A 25274-nucleotide genomic window follows, 5' to 3' on the forward strand; every position below is an offset into this window, starting at 1 on the left:
GTGTAGCAATTTTAATGGCCAGTAGTGTATTTTAGTGTTTTATTATATTAATAGCCAGCCTAAAAGTTTATTGCTAAATCCGCTGATGTTTGTCTACCCTTGCTTAAGATCATGTCTAATAGGTACCAAGGAATGAAACTCGCTCAGAGAGTTATATTGTAATTAAGTCAATCATGTTTGAGAATTGTGGCCTAGTCCTTTCTTTAACTGAACGTTTCCCCTGCTAGCGTTAAGTTGCATCTTACTGTTGTGATAGTGATAGATACTTACTTTTATCAATGAACTCGTGTTGTGGAACGTTTTCGAGGTTTACATAAAAAACTATGTTTAAATCATAGTGAATGCTTTTTTCACATTAATTATAGTAGTTTTATTGCTGGAAGGCAGGTTGATACAGACTCCTTTGTCTAGCAGTCGCCATTGTCGATATCTCGAAACTTCTCGATATCTGCTTCACCACTGCTAGCAATCGACTTCAGAAGCTGCAGCTCTTCTTCGGGCATCGATGGCTGACGAGACAGCACATCGACGGCGAACACTCGTCGAAATTCGTCCTCGTGGGCGTCGTAATACACGAGACACGTCTGTGTCAATGCATAGCTGGTGTAGTCAGTAGACAGTATCTGGTGCTGCAGTGTTGCTGAAACACAAATATACGCTGTGTGTTAGTTATAGACAGTAAGGATAGAGGCTAAATATAGCCGCTTGGCACTCAGATAGGTTGCAACCTGTAGAGCCCACTTCCGTAATTGCTTAAGTCACAAGCCAAGACATGAAGAACGATGAGGGAAAACTGTCCTGATACGATGTTTTGTTGAGTGCACACGTCTCGATTTTGTTTTCGTCTTGGTATGGGATATTTTGAAAAGTTCAACGATAGGTGAATGTGAAGACCAAATGTATCACTGAAATGGAAAAGGAAGTCTCTTCCAATATGGCTCAATAAGACAATTAACTATCGTGTGGATAAAGAAATAGTTCCTCAATGCTGGTGTCTACGCCTAAGAACAAAGAGACTTATTAAGTTAGTGCACGACTTTAAAAACCGGAATTATTTTATAGTGGTGTCAACATTTCCTGTGCATCGATCTGTAAATTTTACCAAGAGACTGATAGCGTTTTGCATATGCTCGAACTGAACTGGTTCTTAGTATAGCTGTCAACATGCTGCGTCGTATGTTTTCGTTGTTTCTGCTGCCTGTTAATGTTTGGTTGTTCTCGCAGTATAAATTTTAATTTCCAGCACCGATCCTTGTATCACTAAGACACGGTCTACCACAGTTAAGCCTATCACTTCAATCAGAGAAACGTCTCTATGCAGGTGTGTTTTGAACTATCCAAACTCTCCTCCATATCCAGTATTTTTGTAATAACTTGTATATTTGTCCTTAATTTTGGTATGTAAATCTGCTAATACATCTGTTTGGCCCACTAGAATAAATTTCATAAAATGAGAGACAATGTGTTACTGGGTGCATCAGCGCTACATAAGAAAGGAACAGCTTAATCTGATACTGGTGTTCTTGTGGAAACCTTCTACAAAAGGCGAGTCGTGGTCAGCGTAGACATGCTGATAGCTCATGCTTCCCAGTGGAGCGGTCTTTTCACGGACGGCTGTAGATTAACAGGAAGGACGTGTCACCTGATTTGTACGACTCAGGAGAGGACCCCTGGCAGTATATGTTAGTGGACACTGGACATCCGTTAGGAAAAAAGAATCAACTCTAAATCGGAGATTCTTTGGAGACACAATGGGTGCGCTGCATTCCTTCAGCTGCACCGTGACCGCTCGAGACCACAAGTGTGTAAACTTCATACAGGCACTCCACAGAGCGTCAGCCTAGCCTACAAGCAGAGCCCTTCAGGGTGGCGTAAAAATGAGAACGTTCGTCGTGCACGATGCCGCCAAAGCTTAAAAAATCTGTCCAATATTACAGTATTGTTGGGACTTTTGAGACACCATGGAGTGAGGAATGAAGAACCATCCAGGAGGAAGTGTCTGTTGTCTGGCGCTGATATATCGGCAACTAATTATAAGATGACGAATATTGAGCATTCCGGAAGCACAAGTCGGGAGAGGAAGAGGATTTGGTATATGGACCTTGTATGCGGACTTTGTATCTAAACTTCGCCTTGGAACACTTCGTATTGGAGATTTTGAGTACTCGTAGATATGATTAGACTCTTAATTCAGTTATTTCGTGCTGTACTGATTCCCATTCGAGTCATTGCTGGATTTTATTCCAGTATGGCAATAATTTTCATGAGTATTTAACCGTCTTCCCGTTTCTGGACAACCTTCTTCTGTCTTTCATCCTGATGCTGCTTTTAGAGTCTGATTTGAATTTTGACTTGCCTACCCTCGAGTCATTCTTATGGGCACTTTCATTCCGATTGCTTTAGTACTGCTTGTGCACTTTCGCTCCATGCTTCATTCCACTCCGTTCCTCTGGGTTGAGACGAGGCCCTGGCAAGTACCAGCCGGAGGATATAAGGTCCTAAACTGCTTTACTCGCAGAAAAGGAGCAAATCTTATAACTACCGACGACTGTCATTCATCCGCCGTGCTCCAGACTCTCTTCCAGATGTAACCAAGATGGCATCCCATCATGCGCGCCACCTAATGTCAACGTCCGCCGACTTCCAATCCCCCGCCGTTGACAGCTAATATAAGACGTGGGTTATATAAAAACGACAAGCCAGCTCAGTGAAAGAGCCTCTTGTGTCCTACAAACCCAGTTACTATATCGTGCTAGCCAATCCCCTTGAGGTACAAGACATTTTAAGACCTTTGTATTCAGGTCATTGTTTTAATAAACCGATGTTTTAAATTGCTAGTACTAATCACTACTTATTTCTTCGGATCTATAGACAAAATCTAGGGCTAGGACCTTAATTTCAGGGAAGAGGTAAGGTTTGCTTTGACGTCTTCATATCTCTTCATCTTCTACTTGTGATTACTACTTTTGACGTTTGTTTGCTGTTGACTTAGAAATTAATGAATCAATGACTGAAAAGTTCATAGTAGCTCTTTCTTGATCGAGCTTTCCTATCCTTAAGGAATCCTATTCCCGTTATACTATTTACGCCTGCTATTAATATGAATCTATATTCATCTAACCGGAAACCCTTTCCACTTCACTTCATTGGTCCCAACTATGTCTAATCTGAGACTTCGCATCTCCCTTTATAGATTTTGTAGCTTCCCTAACACATAAAAACTCTGACGTTACACGGCCGAATTCATAGAATTTTATGCTTTTGTCGGCTTTTGCACCTCCTTTTTTTCTTTCTTTTTTTTCTTTTTATGGCCAGTTCCATTTGGCATACCCACCACAGAGATGGAATGTAGGAATCATCCGAAATGCAAAGGTCATCACGACACTTTTTAAAATACAAGCAACACTTCCTGAGCATTAATATAGTTTCCTTACTGCAGTGTTTGTCATTGGGTTCTTCTAGCACATGTCACTGATCATTGCTGATTTTTCAGCCTTTATTGGCAGTTTCACATATCAAGGCCTGAACGTATTCTGATTATGTAGGATCTCCCTTCTTCCTCACTTTTGCCCCCCCCCCCCCTTAATTGTTATTGTTGTTGGGTAGAATGAGGGCGCATCTTTATACCAGGTCCTTGGCCACCATGGCGGATAAGTTTTAAATTCAAAATTTAAGTATTTCGGATTAGAAACTGACGATACTATGATTAGTTCTCAAAGAAACTGTCCCAATGCCCTAGGTACAGTGTATATTGTAAACCTGTATTGTTTGGAGGTATGTGAATGTGCCGCGCGGGGAGCCGAGTGGTCTGGGTGCCTTGTCATGGTCAGTGCGGCTACCCCCGTCGGAGGTTCGAGTCCTCCCTCGGGCATGGGTGTGTGTGTTCTCCTTAGTGTAAGTTAGTTTAAGTTAGATTAAGTACTGTGTAGGCTTAGGGATCAACCATCTCAGCAGTTTGGTCCCATAAGACCTGACCACAGATTTTTCAATGTGAACGAGCTTGTGCCCTGCAGTGTTGTGTTTCTATTATTATTTCATTGGAAGACAGTGTATCGAGATACTTACGGTACCATTTGGTCTCGTTGAGCTTGAGTACGCACACTGACACTGCACTTCCCTTTCCAGGCGGACGGAGAGGTCCTGCAGGAACACACCGCAGCTCCACGTCCTTCAGCTCAGACTCCTTTTTTATTCTCACCGTTATCTCCGCTTCAGGATTTTCTCCGGTCCCGGAAGGAATGTAGTTCAGCTGCAGGCACATTTTACCTTCCGGTGCGAATGGTACTTTTATATACTGAGATACAACGTACCAGTCACCCTGGAACTACAAAAAACACACAAACTAGCAATCGAAATGACAGAGGATAGCAGAAACCGAGTTACTGTGTTTACCAGAAGGAGGAACTTGCGATTGGGAAACTGGAAAGGCGTTAGAGAAACGTTAAGGTGAACTCATAGGCTAAAGTATGTAGCATCGATGGCAGGAATAGGAAGACAGGCAGATATGCTGAGTAAGACACAATTAAAACAAATAGAAGCTATAACCGCCCACATGTTCATACTAAAAAAGGAAACAAACATAAGCAATTCGCAATTATGAGCCAAAACATTATGACCAGTAGCCTTAATGAGTAGCGAGTTTATTTTCGCGGCCATCCTCCGCAGCAAGTACAGAATTATTTGCTGTTAAAGCATCTTCTCTTGCTGCGCTGTATTTTATTCTCCCAGACGCGTTTCTCCTTTTTTCAGTTTAAATCATCAGTGGGATCTGCAATGATGCACTTGTAATATGCCCACTCTCATGTACTATTCGTACTATATGAATCAGTTCATTCCTCGCTTTTTCTGAAAATCAGTGATTACTTACAGTTCTTTGCGTTTTTGGATAGCACCTGCGTTTCCTCTCATCTGGTCACATGCTGGAGTTCGCACATCCGCTCTATTTACGAAACATAATAATATTTTTATGTTTCGAACAGTTTCTTCCTACTTTTCATTTTGGTGGTCCTTGTTGTTGTGATGCACTATCAGTCAGTCTTCTGTCACTAAGATAGACATTAGATCGAAATCTGTGACTAGAAGTCGTAACTACTTTTAGTTCATTGTGTATCTCGTCCTGTTTGGTTTGTTTACGTACATACAAACACGACAACAAACGGGATGAGTTACGCAAACAACTCAAAATAGTTACGTCTTGAAGTAACAGTTTCCGATCTAATGTCTATAGTGGTGACACAAGACTGATAGTACATCACAACAACAAGGGTAACGAAAATAAAGAGTGGGAAGAAACTGTTCGAAACTTAAAAATATTCTTATGTTTCGTAAATACAGCAGAAGTCCGGCCTACAGCATGTGACCAGATGAGAGAGAACGCAGATGCCATGTAAAAATGCGAAGAACTGTGAGTAATAACATATTTACTTAAAAAGCGTGAAGTGAACTGTTTTATAATCTACTAATAACACATATAAAACAATATTGTGTCGCAAATTTGTCGTTATAGATCCCACTAATTATGCTTTAAATTAGTAAAAAAGGCGAAAGGCGTCTGGGAGGGTAAAATACTGTGCATCAAGAGAAGATATTTTTATTTGCAAAACAAATATGTTTTATTGAGTGTTGTTTTACTTGTGGAACGCAGTACAGCGGTGATTCTGCTTATCATGAATACGTCAAGCCATTGTTAGATTTATGGATGTACGTGGCACAAAATGTCTACGCACAGGTTACTTAATTCCCGTAAAGTACATGCCGTTGGTTTGTGGGCAGTCTGCTGGAACACGATAACATCCCAGAGGTGGCCTGCTCCAAATCAAGCGAATTTAGAGACACTGACTTTTTTGTAATACTAGTTTGGCCTTGTGACATCCACAGCTGTGCCGTCGTAGGGAACTGTGGGCGTGAAGCGGTGCAGGTGGTCTGCAAAAGTGTTCACATAATGCACAGCGGGCATGTTGCCTTCGATTCCGACAACATGTGTCATGGAGGCCCAGGTGAACGTCCTCACTGCGTACAATAGCAACCACCAGCCAGCCTCCGGGGAGCATTATGTGCTTAGGACAGCCGTTTACCTGCATGGCGGAGGATACGGACACGAATGGCCCGGTGTAGGAAAAAAAAAAAAAAACGCGGGACAAGCGACACTTTTTCACTAATCCACGGTTTAATCTCGAAGCTCCCGTGCCCACTGCAATTGTAATCCACGTATCGTTAGGTGAACATGGGAAAACATAATTGTCGTCTATTGCGGAACCCTGTGTTTCACAATATGTGCTGGACGGTGTGTGCCAAAACACTTTCCTTTGCACCAGCGTTAACTCCGTCGTCTTACTGCCACAGATAGCTTTTCCTTCCAGACTGCGCAAGCCGGCAACTTCAAATGTTCTCACCAGGCAAAGTCATCTATCACCTCGTCGTCTGCTCACGGTGTCACCGTCCTTCACTACCAGTTTACGTAGTTTGCCTCGACAGTACTACGTGAACAGCCGACCGGCTTTGCCATTTCTGAAATGCTGGTTTGGTGGCGCCGGACCGTCACAACTTGCCATTTGTCAAAGTCCCTTATGTCAATAGAGTATCCCAGTTACGGCCCATACCGCCGCTAGATGGATTTCTGCTCATTCTAATACACCTCATTTAGCATGTCACGTGCCAGAAATTACACCATGACGCCTTCAGTGTCGAGGTATGCAGTGCTCACAACCCTTTGGTGTCATCAGAGTGTACACTACGTGATTAAAAGTATCCGGACACACACAAAAACATACGTTTTTCATATTAGGAGCATTGTGCTGACACCTACTGCCCAGTACTCCATATCAGCGACCTCAGTAGTCATTGACATCGTGAGAGAGCAGAACGGGGCGCTCCGCGGAACTCATGGATTTCGAACGCGGTCAGGTGATTCGGTGTGACTTGTGTCACATGTCTGTACGTGTGATTTCCATACTCATAAACATCCCTATGTCCACTGTTTCCGATGTGACAGTGCAGTGGAATCGGAAAGGGACACGTGCAACACAAAAGCGTAGAGGCCGACCTCGTCTGTTAACAGCCGACAGTTGAAGAGGGTCGCAATGTGTAATAGACATACATCTATCTAGACCATCACTCAGGAATTCCACAGTGCATCATGATCCACTGCAAGTAATATGACACTTATGCGGGAGGTGAGAAAATTTGGATTTCATGGTCCAGCGGATGCTCATAAGACACACATCACGCCGGTAAATGCCAAACGAAGCCTAGCTTGGTGTAAGGAGCGTAAACATTGGACGACTGAAGAGTGGAAAAACGTTTTGTGGAGTGACGAATCAAGGTACACAATGTGGCAATCCGATGGCAGTTTGTGGGTATGGCGAATACCCGATGAACGTAATCTGCCAAGGTATGTAGTGCCAACAGCAAAATTCGGAGGCGGTGTTGTTATGGTGTGGTCGTGTTTTCCATGGAGGGGGCTTGCACCCCTTCTTCTTTAGCGTGGCACTATAAGAGCACAGGCCTACATTGATGTTTTAAGCAGCTTCTTGCTTCTCACTGTCGAGCAATTTGGAGACGGCTACTGTCTCTTTCAACACAACCGAGGGCCTGTTCATAATGCACGTCCTGTGCCGAAGTGGTTACAGGGCAGTAATATTCCTGTAATGGAGTGGCCTGCACAGACTCTTGACCTGAATCCTACAGAACACCTTTAGGATGTTTTGGAACGCTGACTTCGTGCCAGGCTTCACCAACCGACATCGATATCTCTCCTCAGTTCAGCACTCCATGAAGAATGGGCTGCCACTTCCCAATAAACCTTCCAGCACCTGATTGAACGTATGCCTGCGAGAGTGGAAGCTGCCATCAAGGCTAAGGGTGGGCCAACATCATATTGAATTCCAGCATTATCGTTGGAGGGCGCCACGAACTTGTACGTAAATTTTAGCCACATGTCCGGATGCTTTTGATCACTTAGTCTACCTGTAATAACAACATAGAAGAGAGTATTCTACTCGCTTAGAGTTGCGCATCACACTGATGTTCCTGATGGATATCAGTTTCAAATGAATTTAAAGTGTAATCTTTTATGTAATAAACAAGAGATCCCGTATAGTTTAATGTTTTTTTAATAATTTCGGAGATGAATGGTGATTTCCAGTAAATTACGTACAAGAAGTTTTCAATTCTGACCGTGTTAGAAACCTTCGTAATACCGACTTTTAAACCATTTTCTTGAATGAAACACGGCTTATTTCACTACATTTATTCTTCCTCCTCCCCAGTGGGTATTGGAGTCATTGGTAATGAACATCTCCAAAACGTTTAACTGGTGATGCACTGTGTAAGACATTCGATTTCACTCAGTGTTCCTACATTTACCCCTACATCAACATTTGCGTGTATAATCTCTAAGTCACTGTAGAATGCATATCGCAGGGTGCTTCGTGGCCACTACAATCGGTTACCTGTTCTCTTCCATTCACGTATGGAGCGAGGGAAGAATATTTAAATGCCTTAGAAGTCGCCCTAATCTTTATCCACTTATTTTCATGAATCTTTGATAGGATATACGACGGCAGAAGCACAATAATGACACAGTACGCTACGAACACAGGTTCTCGGAATTTACCCAACAGGGTTTCGCGAGAACAACATCCGTCGTATTTATTCAAATGATTCCCATTTAATTTCCCAGAGTATTTCTCTTTTACTCTCGTACAGGCGAGTGGTCGTCAAACTGCAGCCGCATGCATCATGCGGGCCGAATAAGGTAGAAGTATTTGTGCGACCAGCAGTTCGCAGCCGTATTTTATACTAATATGCATCTGCCAGCTAACAGCATTATCCAAAAACGTCAACCAACCTAAGAGACATAGCTGCGACATGAAGTCACAACGTAGCTTCTTAGCGCCAAATTTCGCCGCACTGTCGTGACGGATATGTTAGTTGTAGTTATCACATTGATTTCTGCTGTTATTTGACGCTGTGTTGCTTCTTGTCTCTTGGCACTGAGAACTCTACGCAAATGCCGCTGTTTTCGGTCGTTAAGTGAAGACTGTCGGCAAGTGTGTTGCCCGTGGTGTGAGGTAATGGCTGAAATCTGGTATTCTCGGCACACTCTTGACACTGGATCTCGACATATTGAATTCCTTAACGATTTTCGGAATGTTCCAATAGGCTAGTTCTTACCACCATTTCGCGTTCAAAGTCTGTTAATTCTCGGCGTGCGGCCATAATCACTTCGGAAAAGTTTTTACGTGATTCACCTGAGTACAGATGACAGCTCCGCCACCGCACTTACACCTTGTATACGCGATACTACCGCCATCTGTATGTGTGCATATGGTTGTCCCATGACTTTTGCCACCTCATTGTATTACTCAAATAGTCATCGAGCCCATTTGAGAGCGATAACTTATCCGCAAAGGTTCTCTTTACGGTCATATTACAGACAGTAGTCGAAGGTATTGTTTTAGAAATTAATGAAGATCTTATCTACGTATTCATCTGCACCTATTGCTTGGAAGGTGGCGTGTATGAATAAAGCTAGGTGTATTTTCAGATTAGTGTTTTTTTCCCGAACCCTTGATGATCCTTTGATAACATTACCACTTCCTCCAGGAATGGAATAAAGTTTGATTTGACAATTAGCTGTAAGACCTTGTGACGACGGACCTCGGATTACGTTATTGATCGTCGTCTCCTGACTGGAAAACCTACCCATTTGTTATCTCATCAGTTTACCTACATTTCGCCACACTTCTCTAGCACCACATCTCAAATGCAACTCTTCTTTTCCCAATTCTGCTTCTAATGTACAGACCCAGAATTTTTTTCTTAAACTAACCCTGGTGTTTTCGACACCATTGGGTTAATTGGCTAGGAATGGCCTCCTTGCTGTGCTAACTCGATCTTGTAACCTCCTTGCTTCTAGCGTCGTGCGTAATTTTTACTTACGAGGTAGCGAATCTCTTTACTTCATCTCCTTCTCGGTTCCCAATTTTGGTGTTACGTTTATCGCATATCTGTTTCTGATACTCCTCATTATTATACTCTCTCTTTGGTATACTCTCAACGCGTAATGTGTGCTCATTGAACTCTTCATTCCAGTCAACAAGTTCGCAATTCTTCCTTATATTACCAGAGGACAAAAGTTTCATCAGGGAATCCTACATCTATCACCCTAAAATTTAATCTCACTCCTCAACCTTTCTTCTATTTTCGCGATTTTTTCGTCTAGCTGTAGATTGAAGAGTAGGCATTAATAACTACATCTCTTTCTGATGCAATCCAAGCAGTTCTTTCACGGTGTTCCTTTCACATTTTCGCTCTTGTTTCTCAAACGTAGACTATGAATTTACTGAATTTATTTACACAATATGTATATAGATGTAGAAGAGTAATGCTTGCCACTATATTCGTCGAATCACCTTCAGACCGTTCCGCTCTCGAGCAGCGTGCAGGAAAGACAAACACATAAATCTGTCCGTGCGAGCTCCGATCTCTCGTACTTCGATATCGTGATCATTTCTCCGTGTGTAGCAGGGCATCAACAAACTATTTTTACTTTTGGAGCAGAAAGTTGGTGATGGAAATTTCGTGTCAAGATCTCGCCACAACGAAAATTGTCTATGTTTCAGTGAGTGCCACCCTAATTCGCATATCATACCCGCGAAACTCTCTCCCATATTGCCCGACAATAGCCAACGGTCTGGCATTCTTTGAACTTTTTCGATAAACTTAATCAATCGTGTTTAGTAAGGATCTCATACCGTGCGGAATTACACCAAAACAGAGAAGACAAGTGCCATGTAAGCAGTCTCTTCAGTAGATTTGTTTTAAGTGCCTTTGGTTTACAATTTCTTTGTTGTAGTTCCTATTTAAGTTTTTCGTAATTGTAATCCGGAGGTGTTTTGTTGAAATTGTTGCCTTAGGATATGTGTGAGTTATTGAGTTACCGACATTTACCCATTCCTTTTAGTAGTCTAGTGAATGACTTCATATTTCATATTCTTTGGAACTACTGGCCTCTTTATAAACTATACTGATATCTTTTCTATAACATACTGCAACTTTTTTTTTTCTTCTCGTGACTTTCGGCCACATCATGTGCAAAAAGTCTAACAAGGAAGTCCTTGAGTGAGAGGTTGTATATTTACTGCTTAGTAAGGTTCATTTTGAATTCTTGTGTTAACAATTATGACAGAAAAAACATTAGCTTCTAATGACTCACCATGTGTATCAGGAGGGCGACAGAATATAAGTGTCGGAAAGTGCAGAACTCAACCTTCTATCGTATGTACGTATTACACTTTACAAAATGGGCATCGTCGTTATTCAAGAAATTTTGAACATATTTTACTTGCACCATGAACACCGAATGAAAAATAGTGCATCACAGTGATAGCTAAGGTTGGCACCATCAAGATCGAAGGCCAACTCTTCGGGAGTTACAAGCAGTGTAGCACGTTCAGCTAGATATCCACTGTTAAAGGAAACATAGAGAATCACATTCGGGAAAGGAATGACAAGAACTGATGAAACATGATGGCATGCAACCGAATGTGAAACAGTCTGTCGTGGAGATTATCGTGAAACTGGATATTCTTTAAGGCGTAGCTGCAGATTGTGCTAAAATATGTTTTACAGGCACGGAAAAACAAACATCCAGAGGCTGAATTTGTCCAGTGGTTCCACTTTGTATGAACCGCAATGTCACACACTTTCCAGGACCGATAGTTTGCTGTAAAGTGGTATGATTTTTATGAGCAGGCCAGTAATCCAGTGAAAGGAGATTATTTTTCTCTGTTATTGGCTAATAGCAGTGCTTATACCGTAGTTGTAGTTCTCTTAAACAGATTTTCTCACTCTTGCTTGCTGTGAGATAAACATTCCCTGCTACCTCTGCAAGATCACACACGAGAAAGAATCGTGGGGAGCAGAACACCTCCAACTTCTCGCAGCACAATAAAACCTTCCAGCAATTTACCATCCATGTTAACAGTCGGCATAATTGTTTGCAAATTCCTTAAGGCGTTGATGTTTGTTGATCTTGATCCAGCTCTCTTGGTACCTGTAGTATACTGGGTTCCTTTAATATGCATTTACTCTTCAAATCCCGATTGGTCGTAGTTGAAATTATTTATTGAACGATGGTATAAATTTGTTTAACTCATATACGGTACAAATTTTCTGGCCGATTCCGCAGTTTGCTGTGCATCGCTAAGTTGATGATACGTTTGAAATAGCGTTACCTTATGTCTTCCAATTCAGTAGCGCTCTTTGAAGCTATGCGCCGGCCGCGGTGGCCGAGCGGTTCTATTCGCTTCAATCCGGAACCGCGAACCGCGCTACTGCTACGGTCGCAAATTCGAATCCTGCCTCGGGCATGCATGTGTGTGATGTCCTTAGGTTAGTTAGGTTTAAGTAGTTCTAAGCTCTAGGGGACTGAGACACCTCAGATGTTAAGTCCCATAGTGCTCAGAGCCATTTTTTGAAGTTATGCATCCATCCACTGCTTCCCTTGAAGTCATTGTAATTTATGTCGCGCGCAACTGGATGTGCTGAACATAGTAAGTCACTATCATGCACATTATGTAAACTGTATCGAGGATCCTTGAAACGCAGAAACGTCAGTTTTAGTAACAAGTGCGTCTTGACTTTCCTTGAATATCAGCAGTTTTTCTTATGCATTAGAGGGTCATATGCCTGCTTACTTACTCGAAATCTGTTCATAAATGTTTTTACTATGTTGCGTATAATCTCCCATGTATGTAATTATATTTAGTATCCACTCCTCGTACAACGTTTCACTAGAGTCGGTGTTTCTGGCTCCCTTTCAGATAAGTACGATGAACGACATGGCTCGACATCTCCACCAATATCACTTTCACTTGTTAAGTCATCGTTGTACTCCTCATGTATGTTGTCGTACACTCGATTGTGTATGATACCACATATTCCACTGACTCATCTTACAGAAACGCTCATATTTCGTGTGCCACTTCTTTCTATCTCTGCGAAATTACATGGGTCCCTTTCTGATTTCGGCAACGGTTCTTGTAGAAATACTGCAATGTTTGCTTTGTTTATATTGCTACTACTTTGCTTCATATCAACACCACCAACACTGTACCACTGTTGTGAGTTCAACTACGCTCCATAGTCCCATGCTGTGTTCACCACTGGGTGGAGACCCCGCGTCGGTGCGCAGTGACCCATTTCGGTCCAGAGCGCTGGGGAGTTCAGTTGTTTGTTCGGAAGGGGTAGCCAGATGTTTGCCTCTTTTCGGCCCATTGGTGATGACAAAACCGAGGTGCACGCACTTCAATCCTTATTAAACGATTTTACAGAAACTATTCGACAAAAAATTTCATTTTTGCTTAACTTATAGCTTTACAAGTCAAATTCATGGTCATATTTACTGTAATATTTACAAGGAAGCAAAGCATTTCATGAAATTGAGAAATGTTTACCAAGCGATGTGGACTCTCATTCGGCAGGACGACGGTTCAAACCTACGACAAGCCATCCTGATTTAGGCTTTGCGTGATTTCTTTAAATGGCTTCATGCAAATACCGGAGCCGTTACTCTGACAGGGCACAGCCAACTTCCTGCCCCATCCTTCCCCAGTCCGATGGGACCGATGACCATGCTGTTCGGTCCTTCCCCTAAATCAACCAACCAATAGGAAAAGTTCGCAATGAAAAATAGACGTCGCCACGATTTTGCATTTTGTGCATATTGCATAATATGTTCCTGCGTAAGAAATTTAGCTCACAGATTGAATATTTCTTGACTAGGGGTCTACCTGTCACCAGTCTCGAGAAAATTGATCTCATGTAACGCTCTCAATTGCGATCGCGCCACACCAGCGATAAAGCTAGAGTGAAATATCCACAACATTTCTCATATTTCATAAACTGTCTCAGATCTCGAAATGAGATTTTGAAAAATGATAGCACACAACGAGTAGACTACTTTTCCATGTCATTATTATGCAAAACACCATTATCATTATCCGCTAACTACATAAGTTTTCGGTGAAAGAATGTAATGTTCAAGGGCCATAGATAGGTGGTGAAAGGAGAAATTGTATTTTTTTGGATCAATATAAGTAAAGACATTACACCTTTTCTTTGTCCTGAGGATGTACTTTTTCAGAAGCCACTGATCTTAATTTCCCTCAATTCCTCACTTAATAAACTCAATAAGCGACTGTTTCAGATGAGATGACACTGTGATGAGACTGTGTAAATTCCGCTGTGTTTTCGCATAGGAAGCAAATATTATGATGGCAGCGAGAGAAATGTGAACGTTTCACTAAAACTTCGACACACACGATGCTTTTCTGAAAGTTACAAACGGCTAAACAGCCAGGCGGCAATAAATCGCTGCATGTTCGGTGGAATTCTTTTTAGATAATTACCATATCATAGGTGACAGGTCTTTTTGAACGGTCACCATGGAAGTGTACGCGTGGAGGAGCCCTACTTAATATTTGGAAACAAATGTGAGCTTAGGTTTCATTTTAGAATGGCACTTCCCCTTCAGCGCATCGCATTTCCCCTATGACGCCTGTCAGCATCTGCCTTCCACGGTATTCAACGCGGACTCGATTATATAGATTAGGAGCAACAGATGGCCTTTGAAACTTCCTTGGGGAATGCCAGGTATCGCCTTTTCTCGACAACTTTTCGTCAGTTACTATCAATTGTTACCTTTATTCCTGGAAATCTAGAATCGAGTCGCATATCTGAGATGACATTCCATAACATGTGGTGTGATTAGAAGCCGTTAGTGAGGAAAAGGTTCAAAAGTCTTCAGGGAATCTAGAAATGCGAAACTAATTTCAGACCCCTGAACCTAGCTCAGTACTTTGTCTGAGTAATGTGTCCCACAGAAGAGGTGGCGAGGAGTGTCATTCGGGTGGTCGACTGTTCAAATTCCAGCGCGGCTTTTCAGATTCAGGTTCTCAAGAATTTCCTAAATCATTCCAGGCAAAAGCCGGAATGATGCATTTGAAGGAGGCACGGCCTGCTTCCTTCCCCATCCTTCGGTACTCAGAGCTTCTGCAAATTCTCTAATGACACAGCTGTAGACAGGACGTTACATTCTAAACTCCTCCCTCTCCTCCTCCAGCAGTGGGCCGCGTCAACGATGTTGCAGATGGAGAACATCTTCATATCACAAAAATAGGGAGTCCTTACCATTTCAGACAGCAGCCGGAAACTTCAGAGAAGACCTTCCAATCCATAACGACACACATCATTAGTACCGCCACGACCCACAACTTGCAGTTGGCTGCACCTTGTGCTGTACATGGCAACAGAATGACTAGTTCACCATCTGGGATGTCTCCCCCCGCTGTGCATACAGACTGCACATTGGAGATCTTCCTCACCTTGACAGCCATACGCCCTAGGGTTTCCATCTTTCTACTAACAGCATTCCCACCCTTTGCGATCTTCCAGGGTTTGCTGGACAAGCGGCTTCCTCTGAAATAGAGAAGCCTCTGCATCTGGCTCAGGATCTTTATCAGTTGCAGACACCGCATGAATCCCATTTATGAGACGAGCCAGGGTGGTCTGTCCCCGGGGTAAAGTCTCTATACTTGACACACCTTGAAAAGTCCTTTCCTCGACTACAGGTGAGGGTTCAACCTCAATGCCGGAAAGACCCAGGAAGGCCCTCATTAGTGGACCAATCGGGAGATACTTAGGATTATGTAGTTGACATCCCCACATCTGGTCCACTAAAGTAACGGCCATTGGCAACAACCTCATGCTGCATGATTGAAGCCAACATCACCCGGAGCAGTGAGCGAAGGATCATCAATTTACTAATACACAAATGAACGATGAACTCTTCTTGTACTGCTGATGGAAAAGAGACTGTTGGCTAACTCTTAAGTGTTGCTTTTTTATCAAGTGCAATATCAAACTGAATCTCTGGTGTCTTCATAGTTACTAAAAGCAAACTGACCGTCTTCTAATAGCTCTCCAGCTTATTTCGTTCCTCTGTATCTTACCCTTGTCAGAAACTTGGATATATGGGCTGTTAAGCTGATTATACAATACATTTTGCGCTTATCCTTCCTTGCTATCTATTGATTGTGTAAATGATGACATTATGGAATGTCTGCGAACTTACGGATTCCACAAACCTAAAGGAATAATCGCCTGGTTGCCACCTACCGATGATTTTAGAAATTCGAATGGAAATTGTGCCCTTACTTTGTCACACGTCTTTCAAAGGTCAGTTTAGCTGGATCTGGATGACACATGTTTCTGATAACAAACGTCTTTTCTTTTTCTGTCACGTTTCAGACGCTTCCTCACACTCTTAGAGAACTTCAGCTTACCGTTTTGACCGACTCCGTCCTCTACGTATAACACTAGAATTCCTCACCGAAAGGTTTTTAACCTATGTACTGAATCAGACCTACGAACGCCCGTTTCTATTTCGATTTCTTCGGATTATTCCTGCCGCCGTTTCGCCATGGCTTCCATACACTTATTCGTATTTTATTCCTAAGAGGCTTATATTGCCTTATCCCTGACTTTCCCTGGACGTTTTTTGTACTACTTGACGTATTTCTTCTGTTACCCAAAGCTTTTCAGAGATGTCCATTCCTCTAAAGCACAGCTGCTTATTGTGGTATTCACCATTGCATTATCTCCAGGCTCAGTGATTTGTCTGTTTGCAGTATTGGTCTACAATGCTGTGCATCATATTTAATAAACCTTTTGTAAACAGGAGCCACCTTTCCCAGTAGACAGGACTGTTTACTACGCCATCTACACTCGGTAAATATGAGGTACTATCTTCGTGCATAATTGCTATTTAAAGTGAATTTCAGTATTTCAGCTTGCTGTCTGCTACATTCAGTTTTAACAAGACACGGATCGACTAGAGATTGAACGGAAAGTTTGGATCCGCTTATTTACTTTATAAATTAAGAAAGTTTCCTAAGATTTTTGGTAAATCTTCCTTGATAATATGACTGGAAAAAATATTGTTGACTTCACAAATGACCCTTTCTGCATATTCACAAGCTTTATCTATCACTTTCCTTGCAGTCCCTCTTGAAGAGAGAGGGTAGTAGTCTGTGTTTTCGGAAGAGTCTCTGAGCCGTATGATTAGAACAAGTCTTTGCCGTCTTTATGTACTTATTTCGAACGTACTTATTAGCACACGTGTTTATAACATCTTTAAGCTTTAGTCACAACCGCTCTGCGTTTGCCAGAACAGTAGTAAATGTTCTGATACTTCTTCGACTAATGTGTTAGTGACTATCAGCTGGACAAAATATAAATAATCCTCTAGCTTTCTTGACGACATTTCTGCATTTAGCGTCCATCATTACTGTAATATAATCAATGTCATTAATTCCCCTCTCACTGGTGACACTCTCGTAAGGATAAGGTATATTTGTAACCAGAATATTTCAGTCACGTGTGGAATGTGGAACACATCGCACTAGGCGGTTGCCGGACTATGTATTCAGTATTACTTCAGAATGTTGTGAATCCTCAGCTCCTATAAGCTACTCGTAGTTTTCCCAGTCGATACTGGCCAGGTTATAGTATTGCTTGAGTATTTTCATACAACCGAGTTTAGGCCTTTTGGAAGTATTTACGACTGATATGACTGACTCTGTTGAACGCTTCACAAACGCAGTTTTGTATTTAAATCCATTGGTATTTGTTTCTATTGTCCCTAACCGTTCTTGATCGGTCCCATTTTGAACCTCGCGAGATATATTATTTGTACTTGTTGATATAATCACTCTTCCTTTTTCTATTGACCTTCTAAACCTGTCATTTTGTTCCTCCTTTCCCTCGTGCCATTTAAATTTCCATCAAGATTTGAATCCACATGCATTGCTGTCTTGGATTTCTTTTAGTATATTACTACTTAAATTCCAAAAATACATAGAATGGTTTATTACAAATGTATGTAACACAATGTGAATAATACGGCAAAACCTGTACTAATTTTACAACCATCATTGCTACTGTGTGACCTCAAGCTTTCCTTGCCAGTCAACTATTTACATTGCTCTCATGTGTCCAGCCGGGTGCAGTCTACAGTCGTTGACGAAATGCAATATTTCAACAGAGCGCTTTGCCCTCATCTTGGGCCATACGTATAGATTGAGCGATTTTGGGGTACAGCCCACTTCCCATATAGAGGCGCATTCTGTAGGTATTTCTTGAAAATCGTAGCAAGATACGCTGTCGAAATTTCGTGCTTCGTGTATGAGTGCACTCAGCTGGACACCGGAGAGCAATGTAGTTTTGACAGTTATTGATAGCGTTATCACTGTATCAATAAACACAGAAAATGATATCACCAAGTATAATCAAAGGTAATAGAGGGCGTGAACGGTGTACCCTTGCCAGATAAAATAAATAACAAAATAAATGAATGTGTAGTAACTCCTTGTGGAAGCTCAATATATTCGCAAGAAAGCCTCTCTGCGCTCTAAAGTTTGGAGAACGATGACGACCGCACTTGTTTACATGCAGATCTGTGGGAATGGGTGCAATATGTTAGACGAACTATCACTTTCACCTTTAGCCAGATATGTCTGAGCCGTGATAAAAATTGCTGTTTTGGAGAGAACGCCGCAGCGCTTAGTGTGAAGCAGTCGCCCTCCGTTTCTGGCGGTGGCGCCGCTGTGGCAATCGCATCTTTGGTGTCTCTCCCTCTGCTGGGAAAGGGGAAAGGTAGCTTGTTCACGTGAATTTAAGGGGCGCTATGAGATCGCCAGGGGGTTAGTCGGGGTCAGTCTGGGTCAGTCTCTCGGCCCCAGCTTCTTAGTCTGTCTCTCGTCCGCATTTAGTTAGTGTCTGTATATCGTTCGGAGCTGCCTCTGTCATGTTTATCGGATTCAATGTGTTAGGTAATTTATTGTTTGGAGTGTAACGGCCTAATTCCTGAAGTATGTTTCTTCTTGCCTATCAACTTGAGAGGCGATACATGTGTACTGTAGAGCATGTTAACTCGTTAACCTTGTATAATTTTATATAAGATTGCATTTCATGGGCTTTTATATAATTGTTCATTTTAGTATACAAAGTTGCCATCCTTCCACTGTAAGATTTTTCTTAGAAGTTGAAATCAAGTCGCACCTTCGGTGGCAAGTGAAGCTTTTAATGTTAGTGTTTTGCATCTACGGGGTGCATAGTTTGTGTGAATTGTTAAAATTTTTAGTTTAAAGTAATCTGGTGTTAAACTGGTGTGTTGCAGATTGGCAGCAGTGTAGTCTTTCAGAGGTTGTTGTGAGCGGTCGTGACTACGGCCGTGTCTCAGGCCGAAAGCTCATACACTCAAAAATTTGTTTCTTTCTACCTCTGATTAAATTGCAACTTGATATTTAGAGGGTGCTTTCTGCTTATAATTTTAAATCTGTTTTTCATAGAAAAAAAGCTTTTAGGAATAAAATTTCCATTTGTTAAAAGCAATTTGATTATGATTTCATCAGTTACTCCCTCTCAACTACTACCACACTGACATAGCGTGATTAAATGCGTTAATGTTCTTGATGAACCGCTAGTAAATAAAATAAAATATTAACAATATTGCTTGAAAAAAATAAAACTCCACGGTTCTATGTAAATACGCGAGTTGCCCCGCTTTTTGTATTCCACAGACTGGTAAGTTCAAAAGTATTCATTTGAAGAGACAGAGAAACTTGCCTTCTTGCACAAACAAACTGTCAAAATACCAACTGGAACAGGCTAGTGTTAATGATAACGAATTTGTATTAGTGTGTGCTAACGTCTATGTGTACAGATTGGGACAATTTGTCTTGCAAAATCACTTCATCCGTTTGATCATATGACCATTCATGAAAGAAAAATATTACAACATAAATACAGTCCACTAAAAATGCGGAGCAACAGATAAAATGCCTTTGAAACTGAACTCTTCTCCCTCAAATAAGGCAGCAAAGAAACTCAAGGAAGAGAACGTCACCACCAATATAGCAACAGATAGTGGTTTTCCTGTCTAAAGCTGGCATACAGGAAGTGTGCAAACTCACGGAAACACGAAAAGTACAACACATTGCCAACCTAATACGGTGCAGGTAAACTGTGGGTGTTCAAGTTAGTCTTCGTGCAAAATATTGATTAGTTAACGTAAAGGTGATATATGTAGATAGCAATCACTCAGCCTTTTCTACAAAGCAGATAATTAATGCTCAAAAATATTGAGATCTGTTGACCGTTGTGGTCAGTGCAAATGCTACAGTGAATCCTAGTGCTCACAAAACCAGTCTGGGACGACGCAGACGTTGCCAGCAGGACATTGTATCATAGGATGGACCTCATCAAAATGGTCACCTAATTCTAGGCAGTAAAGGGACATTGAAGAGCAATCATATGACCCATGGAATACAACGAACTGACTGCACAAATCCCCTGCGAAGCCCCATCGTTTTTGACTCTTAGGACGTAAACTATTCACGAATTTGGAAACAGTCTGAAATAATTCACATACAGGCAAATGACAACATTCCATTGTTCCATAGTCCAGGTATTATGGCTTCGGTATCGCATTTCCCTGTTTCGGAGATTGGCATCACTGTTGATTAGTGGTTTATGAAATCCAGACAGTCCTGCAATTCTGAATTACAGACAGCCCTGGTATTCGCAACTCGTTGCTTGTAGGGCTCTCTTCGAGTTCTATTTTATTATTTTTTCTCTTTCATTTCTTTCCTTTTCTGTGCTGGGAGGGTTCGCGAGGTTGACATTAAGGTGTGCTTGACTTTTGCAGCTGTCATCCACATATTTTTCGTCACTGTCCTCTTCAATAACCATCCATCACAATCAATCAGTAAACACTTTAGTACAAGTTGTGACTTAGCAGATGAAGTTTTCCGCAATCAATGCCTATGATATGAATCTTTGTTACGGTGCCTCTTGAAACAATAATCGCTTCAGCTATCCCCATTATGGAAGCAGCCAGCATTAGGGTACCAACAGTTTGCAAACGTACTGATGCACTCAGCTTCGGCATAACACGCTCACAACTACACAGAAGACTGTTATGCCCACGACTGACACTTGCAAAGTGTTGAAGACACGGCACGTTCGGAGTTCCTAATCAGACACAACAGTGGCTTAGCTAGCATCTACATTTATGTTCAAGCCATCATTTCTCGCTGGGTTTCCATATTTTTGTCCACTCTTTGTACTTCCGGTGAGATATTGGTGAACCCATCCCACAACACAAGCCATTTTTAGTTGCCTACTAACTTAACATACACTCCTGGAAATGGAAAAAAGAACACGTTGACACCGGTGTGTCAGACCCACCATACTTGCTCCGGACACTGCGAGAGGGCTGTACAAGCAATGATCACACGCACGGCACAGCGGACACACCAGGAACCGCGGTGTTGGCCGTCGAATGGCGCTAGCTGCGCTGCATTTGTGCACCGCCGCCGTCAGTGTCAGCCAGTTTGCCATGGCATACGGAGCTCAATCGCAGTCTTTAACACTGGTAGCATGCCGCGACAGCGTGGACGTGAACCGTATGTGCAGTTGACGGACTTTGAGCGAGGGCGTATAGTGGGCATGCGGGAGGCCGGGTGGACGTACCGCCGAATTGCTCAACACGTGGGGCGTGAGGTCTCCACAGTACATCGATGTTGTCGCCAGTGGTCGGCGGAAGGTGCACGTACCCGTCGACCTGGGACCGGACCGCAGCGCAGCACGGATGCACGCCAAGACCGTAGGATCGTACACAGCGCCGTAGGGGACCGCACCGCCACTTCCCAGCGAATTAGGGACACTGTTGCTCCTGGAGTATCGGCGAGGACCATTCGCAACCGTCTCCATGAAGCTGGGCTACGGTCCCGCACACTTTTAGGCCGTCTTCCGCTCACACCCCAACATCGTGCAGCCCGCCTCCAGTGGTGTCGCGACAGGCGTGAATGGAGGGACGAATGGAGACGTGTCGTCTTCAGCGATGAGAGTCGCTTCTGCCTTGGTGCCAATGATGGTCATATGCGTGTTTGGCGCCGTGCAGGTGAGCGCCACAATCAGGACAACATACGACCGAGGCACACAGGGCCAACACCCGGCATCATGGTGTGGGGAGCGATCTCCTACACTGGCCGTACACCTCTGGTGATCGTCGAGGGGACACTGAATAGTGCACGGTACATCCAAACCGTCATCGAACCCATCGTTCTACCATTCCTAGACCGGCAAGGGAACTTGCTGTTCCAACAGGACAATGCACGTCCGCATGTATCCCGTGCCACCCAACGTGCTCTAGAAGGTGTAAGTCAACTACCCTGGCCAGCAAGATCTCCGGATCTGTCCCCCATTGAGCATGTTTGGGACTGGATGAAGCGTCGTCTCACGCGGTCTGCACGTCCAGCACGAACGCTGGTCTAACTGAGGCGCCAGGTGGAAATGGCATGGCAAACCGTTCCACAGGACTACATCCAGCATCTCTACGATCGTCTCCATGGTAGAATAGCAGCCTGCATTGCTGCGAAAGGTGGATATACACTGTACTAGTGCCGACATTGTGCATGCTCTGTTGCCTGTGTCTATGTGCCTGTGGTTCTGTCAGTGTGATCATGTGAGGTATCTGACCCCAGGAATGTGTCAATAAAGTTTCCCCTTCCTGGGACAATGAATTCACTGTGTTCTTATTTCAGTTTCCAGGAGTGTATTATCTGAATACATATTGTGAGTTGTAAGAGTTGTTTCATGGGAATCAGTCAACATTTGAATATATCAGTGTAAACTACAAAACGCTCTCGTGAACATTCGTCGATTCCATGACGTAAATAGAAGTACCATTTTAGTCTCAGTATTACGTCCAGAAACAAGTGGTATAAGCATGCGTACTCAAATACAGAAATATGCTAACAGACATAAATACGGCGCTGCGGTCGGAAACGCCTACATAAGACAACAAACGTCTGGCGGAGTTGTTAGATCAATTACTGCGACTACAGTGGAAGGTTATCACAATTTAAGTGAGTTAGAACGTGGTATTATAGTCGGCGCCCAACTGATGGGACACATCTCCGAGGTAGCAATGAAGTGTGGATTTTCCAGTACGACGACATCTGCATCTACATCTACATCTACATTCACATTTAAATGCTTGGCACAGGGTTCATCGAACCACAGTCATACTATCTCTCTACCATTCCACTCCCGAACAGCGCGCGGGATAAACGAACACCTAAACCTTTCTGTTCGAGCTCTGATTTCTCTTATTTTATTTTGATGATCATTCCTACCTATGTAGGTTGGGCTCAACAAAATATTTTCGCATTTGGAAGAGAGAGTTTGAAATTTCGTAAATAGATCTCGCCGAGACGAGAAACGTCTTTGCTTTAATGACTTCCATCCCAACTCGCGTATCATATCTGCCACACTCTCTCCCTTATTCCGTGATAATACAACACGAGCTGCCCTTTTTTGCACCCTTTCGATGACAGAGGACGCACAGAGGACGAACGAGTGTAGTGTAAGGTGTCTCTTTAATGGACTTGTTGCATCTTCTAAGTGTCCTGCCAATGAAACGCAACCTTTGGCTTGCCTTCCCCACAATATTATCTATGTGGTCTTTCCAACTGAAGTTGTTCGTAATTTTAACACCCAGGTACTTAGTTGAATTGACAGCCTTGAGAAATGTACTATTTATCGAGTGATCGAAATCCAAAGGATATCTTTTGGAACTCATGTGGATCACCTCACACTTTTCGTTATTTAGCGTCAACTGCCACCTGCGACACCATACAGCAATCTTTTCTAAATCGCTTTGCAACTGATACTGGTCTTCGGATGACCTTACTAGACGGTAAATTACATCATCATCTGCGAACAACCTAAGATAACTGCTCAGATTGTCACCCAGGTCATTTATATAGATCAGGAACAGTAAGGGTTCCCGAACGCTTCCCTGGGGAACACCTGATATCACTTCAGTTTTACTCTATGATTTGCCGTCTATTACTACGAACTGCGACCTTCTTGACAGAAAATCACGAATCCAGTCGCACAGCTGAGACGGTACCCCATATGCCCGCAGCTTGATTAAAAGTCGCTTGTGAGGAACGGTGTCAAAAGCTTTCCGGAAATCTAGAAATACGGAATCAACCTGAGATCTCCTGTCGATAGCGGCCATTACTTCGTGCGAATAAAGAGCAAGCTGCGTTGCACAAGAACGATGTTTTCTGAAACCATGATGATTACGTATTAATAGATCGTTTCCATCGAGGTGATTCATAACGTTTGAATGAAGTATATGCTCCAAAACCCTACTGCAAACCGACGTCAATGATATGGTCTGTAGTTCGATGGATTACTCCTACTACACTTCTTAAACACTGTTGCGACCTGCGCAATGTTCCTATCTGTAGGTACAGATCTGTCGATGAGTGAGCGGTTCTATATGATTGCTAAGTAGGGAGCTATTGTATCAGCGTAATCTGAAAGGAACCTAATCGGTATACAATCTGGACCTGAAGACTTGCCCGTATCAAGCGATTTGAGTTGCTTTGCAACCCCTAAGGTATCTACTTCTAAGAAACTCGTGATAGCAGCTGTTAGTGTTTCAAATTATGGAATATTCTATTCGTCTTCCCTGGTGAAGGAATTCCGGAAAACTGCGTTCAATAACTCCGCGTTAGCGGCACAGTCGTCGGTAACAGTACCATCGGCACTGCGCAGCGAAGGTATTGACTGCGTCTTGCCGCTTGTGTACTTTACATACGACCAGAATTTCTTGGGATTTTCTACCAAATTTCGAGACAATATTTCGTTGAGGAACCTATTACAGGCATCTCGCATTGAAGTCCGTGCCAAATTTCGCGCGTCTGTAAATTTTAACCAATCTTCGGGATTTCGCGTTCTTCTGAACTTTGCATGCTTTTTCCGTTGCCTCTGCAACAGCGTACGGACCTGTTTTGTGTACCATGGGGGTACACATCTCTTACCAATTTATGTGGGATGAATCTCTCAATTGCTGTTGCTACTATGTCTTTGAATTTGAACCACATCTCGTCTACTCTCGCATAGTCAGTTCGGAGGGAATGGAGATTGTCTCCTAGGAAGGTTTCTAGTGACACATTATCCGCTTTTTTAAATAAAATTATTTTGCGTTTGTTTCTGGTGGATTTGGAAGAAACGGTATTGAGCCTAGCTACAACGACCTTGTGATCACTAATCCCTGTACTATTTTGCGTTTGTTTCTGGTAGATTTGGAAGAAACGGTATTGAGCCTAGCAACAACGACCTTGTGA

At 42.8% G+C, this 25274-nt stretch overlaps 1 protein-coding gene across 1 annotated transcript in view; it reads right to left on the bottom strand.

Annotated features, from left to right (window-relative positions):
- Positions 1-345: 345 nt before the first annotated feature.
- The window catches only part of LOC126336707 (apolipoprotein D-like), a 31537-nt gene continuing 6608 nt past the window's right edge, over positions 346-25274 (bottom strand). The window contains exons 2-3 of the mRNA XM_050000674.1: positions 4066-4324; positions 346-640 (exon numbers count right to left, since the gene is read on the bottom strand). Coding sequence (XP_049856631.1) covers positions 408-640; positions 4066-4324 — 492 coding nt within the window. The 3' untranslated portion in view covers positions 346-407. The remainder of the gene's footprint in view (positions 641-4065; positions 4325-25274) is intronic.

This window comes from Schistocerca gregaria, chromosome 2, assembly GCF_023897955.1.
Source record: "Schistocerca gregaria isolate iqSchGreg1 chromosome 2, iqSchGreg1.2, whole genome shotgun sequence".
Taxonomy (NCBI): Eukaryota; Metazoa; Arthropoda; class Insecta; order Orthoptera; family Acrididae; genus Schistocerca; species Schistocerca gregaria.